The sequence below is a fragment of the Rhagoletis zephyria genome, unplaced genomic scaffold, assembly GCF_001687245.7.
Source record: "Rhagoletis zephyria isolate East Lansing unplaced genomic scaffold, Rhagoletis_zephyria_1.1 Rzeph_scaffold_04331, whole genome shotgun sequence".
Lineage (NCBI taxonomy): Eukaryota > Metazoa > Arthropoda > Insecta > Diptera > Tephritidae > Rhagoletis > Rhagoletis zephyria.
This window is the reverse complement of record NW_016161414.1, coordinates 40824-51338: the sequence shown is the minus strand read 5'-3', so window position 1 is coordinate 51338 and position 10515 is coordinate 40824. Positions and strand designations below refer to the sequence as shown.

At 36.9% G+C, this 10515-nt stretch overlaps 1 protein-coding gene across 1 annotated transcript; it reads right to left on the bottom strand.

The window, feature by feature from the left end:
- Window positions 1-5482: 5482 nt before the first annotated feature.
- On the bottom strand, window positions 5483-6433 carry LOC108370586 (cytochrome b-c1 complex subunit Rieske, mitochondrial-like). Its single transcript, XM_017625933.1, has one exon. It carries the CDS (start codon window positions 6352-6354, stop codon window positions 5533-5535), a length of 822 nt encoding a protein of 273 aa, XP_017481422.1. The 5' UTR covers window positions 6355-6433; the 3' UTR covers window positions 5483-5532.
- Window positions 6434-10515: the final 4082 nt, after the last annotated feature.

Sequence of the window (10515 nt, the reverse complement as noted above, 5' to 3'; positions counted from 1 at the left end):
GCTGAATTATTGAAAGCAGCACAGCAATCAAACCCTTCCGACGTCAAATTTTTCCAACAGCCTTTAATGTGATCTAAAATTACATTCTATGTTTAATTTCGTAAATTTAAAGTGTTTGTTTTTGTTTTTTGACTTATAACTGCGAAGGATCAGCAGGTGCATTGTTAGACGTTTTGCAAATTTCATAATGCCCGAAAAAATGCTAGCATTAAAATAATAAACTATATAGATATGTATGTATGTACATACGTCGTTAATAAATCAAAAAAAAAAAATGTTTTATTTATGAACGGAATTTAGAAGAAGAGAACAACAAATCCACCCGAAGTTTTTTCATCCGTCCATAGTTAACACACGGAAGCGAAAATTCAAAAGTGAACCGGATCTGGCGAAAATTTAACTCATGATAAGGCTGAATAGGTTGGGTATTACCAAATCGCCAATTGTTTTCAGATAAATTCTACAAACCATAGATTATTATAGCACATGTCAAAAATAGGGTTGGGAGTATTGGAAGCAGGACCGGTACGTAATATTACATTTGGTAAGTAGAAGATTCAGCCGAAAAAGAATACATTTTCTGGGTCGATTACGGATGGCAACTGCCAACTGAAAGGTGGCTACTAAGTTACTATATTGGCAACTGCATTTTTGTGGTTGTCGCGGAAATTTTCATTGAGATACAGGCTGGTTCTTATTAGTATAGTGTTCAAAATTATCATTTTATAGCGAAACCCCTACTGAGTATTTATGTATGTATGTAAAAAAAAAAATTATGAAATTGTCGAGCATACTTTATATCATAGACCATAACGATTATAACAGGTCTATTCTGCACGTTACCGAAGATTTTGTGACCANGTTCAAAATTATCATTTTATAGCGAAACCCCTACTGAGTATTTATGTATGTATGTAAAAAAAAAAATTATGAAATTGTCGAGCATACTTTATATCATGGACCATAACGATTATAACAGGTCTATTCTGCACGTTACCGAAGATTTTGTGAACAGAAAATTTTATTACCAAAAAATGTTACCACTTCTTGTCACCGCGATTCTAGGTACGTTGGTAATGCAGTGGAAATATTCAGCAATTCAGCTATGAAGATTTGTGGAAATTCCTGTATTGCATATTTCTCGTGGCAATATTATGTTACCAGCTTATGAGATGGTAACCAGATTCACCGGTTACAAGAGAGCACAGAATGCGAAAAAGGTTTAAAAATTGACAGACACTTTAATTACAATTAAATAGTACTCTATAATTATTACTGAACAATGGAAAAGTTGCTTTCGTCTCGCGGGACGATTATTTTAAAAAGTAAATTATTTTCGGCATATCATCGCGAAAGGTTTATTTCAAGACGGAAATTATTTACGTGTTCTCATAATAATTATATAGAATTTTTATATTTTTTCATCTCTCGGGACGTTTATTTCAAGACGAAAATGATTTACGTTTTCTTATAGTAATTACATATATGGAGTTTTTAGTTTGTTTCGTCTCTCGGGGCGTTTATTTCGATACGAATATGATTTACGTCTTCTCATAGTAATTATATGGGATTTTTAGCTTTTTTCGTCTCGGGACGTTTATTTCAAGACGGAAATGATTTGCGTCTTCTCCTAATAAATATTTAAATAATATTTAAATATGGACGTTTAAAACTTTCATATTATCAGGAATATGACCCTTTTCCTTGCCTTTTACAATCAAAGATATAAAAGGCAAATGTCTTAAAAAAGGCAACATCAATGAGTATATATGGAATCAGGGGAAGCTAAATCGTGGACATTCTTAGTCGAATATACTCTATCTCTATGGCAGAAAAAAAGGAAATTTCCATAAAACCCGTTCCCTGGCCAAAACAATTAAACTGCTTTACAGCCAAAAGCAGTGTTATTTTACTGAGAAATGATAATTATCAATTAAGGTATTCACTATCGCTAAATAATAAGTGGTAGTGGATTTTTTTCACTATCACTAATGTTGGATTTCGACTAGGCATTAAATAGCAAAAATTGTAATGAAAAACTTGTGCATTTAAAAATATTTTTGTCATTACGTTAAAAATACAGTCATTAAATTCATTTCCAGATGGCATTTTTTAAATGCCTCCAATTTTCTGTAATTTTAATGCCTGGTGGAAATTCGGCGTAAGGGTTTAGTGATAGTGATTGTTTTTCACTTAGTATGTTCCTTTGAACTTCGGACTAAAACCTGTGGAACTGTCAAACTACAATTTTATTCTCTCAAGTGAGAGTAAAAGGAGAACAGATGCAGAAGTGCACGGGAACGCAATAAGCACTTTTTCCAGCAAAAACGTCATTTGGTTTGTTTACTTGTCATTAGTACAAGACTGATTTGGCTGAAAGATCACTAAATAACTGTTAAAATCTATATAATTAATAATAATAGTTGCATATATATTCCAATATTTCATTATTTACTTCCATTTTTTAACAAATGTAAGGTTATTTGCTTTCACCGCGTTCTGTTTTTGTACACAAATGCAACTCTACCTATCGTTTGACACTTCATGAATTTGCCAGAAGAAAAACTCCGGACTAAATCTTTAAACTTCATTCTGGGAACAGTTGCTCAGTTATTCTCACGAGAGTGTTCCCAGATACATAATTTTTGGCGTGCGGGAACGACTTTGGACTAAATCCTGCAAAACCTGCAAATCGTAGACGTGCTAGAACGCTCTAACTGTTTCCTGTAAAAACGTCAGTTGGTTTGGTTACATCTCATTGGTACAAAACTGATTTGGCTGAAATATCACTAAATAATTAATAAAATCTATACATATTCAAATATTTCGTTGTTAACTTCCATTTTTTTTACATATATAAGGTTCTTTGCTTTCACCTCTTTCTGTTTCTGTATGCACATGTAAATCAGCTGATCGTTTGGCACCTTTCATGAACTTACAGGAAACAAACTCCGGACTAACTCTCGTAACTTCTGACTAGGAACAGTTGCTCAGTTTCTCTCTCAAAAGTGTTCCCACTTACTGGTTTTATGTCAATAGGAACGACTTCCTGTAAGTTCTGACTAAATCCTATAAACCGGACTGCTATTGGAACAGACTAAATATCACTAAATTTTCAGTGTAATTGATTCTGCACTTTGAGTATCACTGAACAGACAGACGTAGTGAAAAGCGTATAGCATTTATGATAAAATAAAAATATGGTTTAAAAAACTAAAACCTCCCTATTATAATTGCCATTCGTGCTGTCATCAGGTATGTAACTTGAGAATAGAAATCGCTGCATCTTTTAGGCGCATCAATATTACATAGTTACATCCCGAGCTAATAAAAGGAAGGTAATAAAAATAGCTGTATAGCATTTAGTCTGTTCCTTTGAACTTCGGACTAAAACCTGTGGAACTGTCAAACTACAATTTTACGCTCTCAAATGAGAGTAAAAGGAGAACAGATGCAGAAGTGCATAGGAACGCAAAAAGCACTATTTCCTGTAAAAACGTCAAACGGTTTGTTTACATGTCATTGGTACTACACTGATTTGGCTGAAATATCACTAAATAATTATTAAAATCTATACATATTCAAATATTTCGTTGTTTACTTCCATTTTTTAACAAATATAAGCTTCTTTGCTTTCACTGCTTTCTGTTTTTGTTTGCACATGTAAATCAGCTGATCGTTTGACACTTTTCATGAACTTACAGGAAAAAAAACTCCGGACTAAATCCTGTAACTTCTGACTAGGAACAGTTGCTCAGTTACTCTCTCAAATGTGTTCCCACTTACAGGTTTTATGTCAATAGGAACGACTTCCTGTAAGTTCTGACTAAATCCTATAAACCGGACTGCTATTGGAACAGACTAAATATCACTAAATTTTCAGTGTAATTAATTCTGCACTTTGAGTATCACTGAACAGACAGACGTAGTGAAAAGCGTATAGCATTTATGATAAAATAAAAATATAGTTTAAAAAACTAAAACCTCCCTATTATAATTGCCATTCGTACTGTCATCAGGTATGTAACTTGAGAATAGAAATCGCTGCATCTTTTAGGCGCATCAATATTACATAGTTACATCCCGAGCTAATAAAAGGAAGGTAATAAAAATAGCTGTATAGCATTTAGTCTGTTCCTTTGAACTTCGGACTAAAACCTGTGGAACTGTCAAACTACAATTTTACTCTCTCAAGTGAGAGTAAAAGGAGAACAGATGCAGAAGTGCATAGGAACGCAAAAAGCACTATTTCCTGTAAAAACGTCAGACGGTTTGTTTACATGTCATTGGTACTACACTGATTTGGCTGAAATATCACTAAATAATTATTAAAATCTATACATATTCAAATATTTCGTTGTTTACTTCCATTTTTTAACAAATATAAGCTTCTTTGCTTTCACTGCTTTCTGTTTTTGTTTGCACATGTAAATCAGCTGATCGTTTGACACTTTTCATGAACCTACAGGAAAAAAATCTCCGGACTAAATCCTGTAACTTCTGACTAGGAACAGTTGCTCAGTTACTCTCTCAAATGTGTTCCCACTTACAGGTTTTATGTCAATAGGAACGACTTCCTGTAAGTTCTGACTAAATCCTGTAAACCGGACTGCTATTGGAACAGACTAATTAATTTTTTAGTGTATTATGCCCAACCCTGCTGTAAAACCTCATTAGGTTTTTGATAGGGGCTCTCCAGTTCCATCTGGTGAATCTGCTTACTGTGCTCGCTATTATAACGCCTTTCCACAGCACGCATAAATGCATCGTAGTTGTCCCTTCCACACTCGGGGCAGCAAGCCCCTTTAATGCTACAGAATATTGGCGCTTACTCACTATATGAGTGTTTGGTCGAGTTTCATTTCCGATTTGTGGCGCGCGCCTTAATGTTGTCACACAGAGGGGAGGTACCTATAGTTTTACACCGACTTCGAACGGTGATTGTATATTTTTACGTTGGTCGGTTTTTCGGCCATCGAAACAGAGCATCAAGAAAGCAATATTGCGGTAATTATTGCTGGAACAGACCCCATATTTTGTTCCTGCAAACCGTCTGAGTTAACCTCCGCAGTGGAAAAATCAAATCACACTTTGAACAGTTATGTGAGAAGTTTTATTGTCCAACCCACGTTTGGTTTTTGAAGTCCATTAAATAAATCTGAGTTCGTATGGAATAGTAGCTTATGTCGGGAAGCTGGCTTTAGTAAAATGCGGCATTCCCTTTATTCTTTAAATGACGCGGAATTTTTTGTTGAGACTTAATAAGATTTTTGACTTGCTAGTATCGGAACTATTTCTTGCACGTGTATTTGCCAAAAGTTCTTCAATGGCTCGGCGGCAGTGAGCCATTCGCAATCGTATGCTGCGCATGCCGCATTATACTAAAGCCGGACTTTCGACATAAGCTACTATTCCATACGAACACAGAATTAAAAAAGGAAAGATGTAATTTAATACTCTATTAATATTTAACTTTGCTTGATAAGTTCGCGCCGCTTCCCCTATTTGTATTTCGCCACCCACATTATCCTCTTAACCTACAATCAGGGTATGCTCATCAAGGAACGCATATTGTGGCACTTCTAAATTAAGCGGTGCAGGGCCTTTGCGTACACGCCCAGACGCATCAAAGTGCGAGCCATGGCAAGGACAGTAGTAGCCACCGAAGTCGCCTGCATTTGCAATTGGCACACAACCCAAATGTGTGCAGACACCGATCACCACCAGCCAATGTGGATCCTTGACGCGTTTATCGTCTGACTCTGGGTCGCGTAGGGTCGATATTTTCACCGAACGCACATCCTGGATTTCGGCCTCGGTGCGATGTCGTATGAATAGTGGTTTACCTCGCCATTTGAACGTAACCGACTTGCCCTCTGGTATATCCTTTAACTTGATTTCGATCTGGGCCATAGCTAGTACATCGGCTGATACGCCCATGGAACGTACGAACATGTTCACTATGCCTTTGGCGGCATAACAACTCCCGATAACGCCAGCGGCGACCATCATGTAAGAGAAGGCTTTGCGCTGTTCTGCACAGTTATCGTGTGGATCATCTGGATTCGTTGTTTCACGGCGATAGTCGGAGAAGTCTGGCACATTCATATCGTTGTGCAGCAATCGCAGCGATTGCGAGAGTGGTGGAAATGGTAGTGCTGTTGACTTGAACAGCGAGATCATATGTACTGTTTTAATATGCGCTCCACGTGCTGCTGCAGTTTCTGCTAACGTTTGAAAGGTATTCACAGTTTTCTCCCTGTGGCGACGTAGAATGAATTGGAAGGCATTTTGTCGTTGCAGAAATGCTCTGAATATTGCTTTCTTAATACCAAAAGCAAAAACGTTAAGCATTGTTAGGAAAATTAGGATTTTTTAAATTGCTTTTTAAAAATTTAACTGGTTTTTTATTATAATTTTGGCTGTCTAAATTGGGAAAGAGGGAAAGAAAAATAGTTTCCCTTTTGTAACCACACGGTCAAAAATTTGGGTTTAATTTTTAAACCGCGCTGAGACGATGATTCAATAATTAATTATTATTGCGCTGGGACCACTGTCTTTTTTATTCTTTTATAGTCTACTTTTTAAACTAGTCAATAGTTTAAAGCAATGTTTTATATATTCTGATTTGAATTTTAGTCCAAAAAGTTCGTGGTTTAAAAATCAAACCAAATATTTTAATTTTATTTTCTAGGTTTCATATATAGGCTGCATTTCTTTATTCATTCTGAACGTTTGGAATAAACTTTTTTGTTTATTTATTCTTTAGAACGTTCCTGATGATACGTTGACGTATATTTCATACGCATTCTGTTTATTCCGGCTGTAAAATGGGATTATCCGGAATGTATAAAGAAACGCAGCCATGGAAAATTTGGTTTAAAATCTAAACCCAAATAGAAAATGTTTGCAGACAGCGAAACGTGGTCTTGATTCAAACTAAACATAAGAGAGAACATTTACATGCGTGGCTGTAGCTGAGTGTGCAAAGATGCTTGATACAATTGGTTGCTACCAAGGCTGTCCGGGTTCAATCCACATCAGACGGGGCATGAAATTTTATTTTTTATTTATAATTATGAAAATGTTTGGGTTTAAAATTTAAGCCGAACTGTTTAAATTCTAAACCCAACATATGTGCTCTCTTCTTTTTTTTAAGCTTGAAAGGTTTGTATTTGAAACTGAATTTGGTTTGGTCATATATGTAGTCCAAAAAGTTTAAAATTAAAACCGAAATTTTTAACCGTGCACTTAGCGACAATTTTCGAATCGCTATCGCACTTTCTGTTATCAATTATTACCTTAAAGGTATTCTCATGATACAAAAAGAAGGAAGTTTCATTTCAAAATATTTGACAAAAGATAAGTTTTTGAAGTTTCATAAATTGTACAAAATTATGAGCTACCTTGCCACGTTGATAGCAATCGATCAATACATCATAGGATTTAATGTTGCGCGTGGGAAATGTTCGTTTATTTATATAATGATTATTTTCGCAAAGAAAAAGTAAACTCGTGTTAGGGCATCAACAGTATTTTTGCGTAAAATTCCTTTCCGCGTTGGTGGCCTTCGGCCGCGCACAGTGGGGCAAAAAAGGTTGCTGTGGACAAATCAATTTTGAGAGCTAAAATATAAGCCGATTGCAAGTTTCTTTTTTTTTTTAATAAGAGATAATTAAATATCGCGTCGATCTATCCGTGGCGATTTTTAACAAAAACTCTAGTTTTAAAAAAAAACTCTAGTTTTTTATTTATCGATGTTGAAAAATTAAAGAAAAAAAATTTACGTTTGAATTAAATGTCTGCATCGGAATTCAGTTTGCTTCACTGTGAAGTTTTCTTCAAATATGCTAACTACTCACACTCTAACAAAAAGGGTATGGAAGGAAGAGAAGTGAAGATATTGAGCGCTGTATACAGAAAAAAAGTACTCAAACAACATATCTCTGGATGTATTCACCGTAGAGTGCTGCAACTTAGTATAGAGATATATAATATCAACGCCAAACTCATGGAAAAAATGGGAGTTATTGAAAAAAGGGGTCGTGGCACCTACCATACAAACTGAATTTCTAACACTAGAAGTGTATGTGGTGTGAGAAATTCAGTTTGCATAGGAGGTACCACACCCCCTTTTTCAATAACTCCCATTTTTTCCATGAGTTTGGCGTTGATATTATATGTCCTATACTAAGTTGCAGCACTCTACGATGAGTACTTCCAGAGATATGTTGTGTGAAAACTTCAGTTTGTTTGTTTTTGAGTCGGACGGATTTCGAAAAAAAATTATGTCATGTCTCCGATTCGCGTCAATTTTTTTTGGTGGGTTCTATACATGAAATAAGCTAACACGTGCTCGAGGAATTGTTTTCTTCCCTTTTCTTCGGAGATATGATCTGTCAAAGTTTGCATTTTTTCCTGATTCTGACTGATCACATACTTCTTCAAATCGTTATATCTCGGGTTCTGCTGATCGTGGAGACATCATCTTAACGTCCTTTTAAAGCTAAGAAACGGGCTTAACATTTCTTTATACAAAGTGGTCAAGATTGTCCTAAAGCTAACTTAGCTATTAACAGTTGAACTTTTTGAAGTTGATTTGCATAGTGAAGACCAGTAAATTAGGGATTTAAAATTATTAATGAACCCGCATGGCGTCAAAACGCCAACATTTAATTAAATTTTTTTTTAACAGGTGAAACATTCAAAAATCCCTTAAAATATTCCTAATGATTAATCTAAACCATTTCTCAGTTATGAGAGGTCTCGCATGGTGTTCTTCATTTCATCAAATTTCAAATCGCCCTGTAACTTCAAAAAATAAAACCACTGCACATCTATGTAGAATCAGAATCCCAGTTCTTTAATTTGACTTCTCATTTTGGAAATTCGAAAAAACGGTGCAGAGGTGATGACCTTCTTCGTCGTGGCAGCTCCTGCAGTAGTCGTTGTGACTTACCCCAAGGTGTTCTGCGTGCCTTCCTATCAGGATATGTCCTGTGAACAGACCAATGGACAGTGACATGGCCTTTATTGAGAGTGAGAATTTCCCTCGATCTCCGTACATCCCATTTTGGCCCTGTAAGCTTCGTTGTATTACAGTTTTCAGTGGGCTCCCATCTGGAGGCCGCTTCTTCAAGGAAGTTCTCCCTTAGTAAGAGCTTGCAGGAAGCGAGTGGCATACCCATCCTCTTCCAGGCTGGTGAAAGTGGAGAGGAAGTACCCGCCCTTGCAAGCTCGTCTGCCTTCTCATTTCCTGGTATGTCACTGTGCCCCGGTACCCATACCAGGTGCAAAGCGAACTGCTCCGCCATCACGTTAAGTGATTTGCGGCAGTTGGCAACTTCGAATTTCCGTAGTGGCGATATCAGCTAGTTTTAGGCTGTCAACGGCTTCTTGTATGGCTGCCAATTCGGCTTGAAAGACACTACAGTGGTCTGGTAGTCGGAATAATCTTTTTATTCCCAGTTTAGCCGAGTAGCCGCCTCCTCCTACCCTATTTCCTAGTTTGGAGCCGTCCATGTAGAATCTTATGGCATCTCTAGACCCCGGAACCCCTTCGAGCCATGATTCTCTGCTAGGTAGCGTTACGCTATAACCTTTAGTGAAAGTGAGCCTTGGTACACAGTAATCCGTTGTACTCGGTAGTTGTCGGTTTCTCAGAATTGTAGTGTGACCACAACGAGCCGCTTTCCAGCTTTTAAGCCCCTGTAGTCTTAAGGCTGATTGACGGTACAGACGCATGAACGAAAGACACAAGATCACGCGGGACGGAAAGAACGAAAAAAGTTATTTTCTAGCTGCCGAAATCTCGACGCCATCTTTGCTGTAAGAAGTAAACAACGAAGAGAACGGAGAAAACCGCGAAATTGTTGAACGCATGAAAAATCATTTTTATTATGCAAATTCTTCTAAAAATCATGCCGTTGTGTTAAATTATTCTTTATCTTATGTGTACACACGTTGTTACAAGCGAAAATGAAGAAAATTGCAGTAAAAGCCACCACCAAATTGTAAACAACGAAGAAATGTAAATAAACGGCTAATGTCAAAATCGTTCAACTTTTTTCCTTAATGCGATTCTAACGGGCTAGTCTCCTGCCCGCGTGATCTTGTCTTTTTGGTTCATGGTACAGACGCATGTGTACTCGTCCCTTTTCTTCTCACCCCCTCTCTTCCACATGCGAGCAGAATTGAATTCAATACTTGAACTGCATGAACGAAAGACACAAGATCACGCGGGAAGGAAAGAACGAAAAAAGTTATTTTCTAGCTGCCGAAATCTCGACGCCATCTTTGTTGTAAGAAGTAAACAACGAAGAGAACGGAGAAAATCGCGAAATTGTTGAACGCATGAAAAATCATTTTTATTATGCAAATTCTTCTATAAATCATGCCGTTGTGTTAAATTATTCGGGAAAATTTTCCAAAACGGATCCAGGCTTTTGGTCCGAGTCGATGTTTGGGCCTCGAAGTGTGCGTACGTGCTAAAACACTGGAAGCGTGCCTTCCGTC

Bases quoted from the DNA above. Each gene is read 5' to 3' on its own strand.
- LOC108370586 (XM_017625933.1), bottom strand. From the start codon at position 6,354: ATGCTTAACGTTTTTGCTTTTGGTATTAAGAAAGCAATATTCAGAGCA.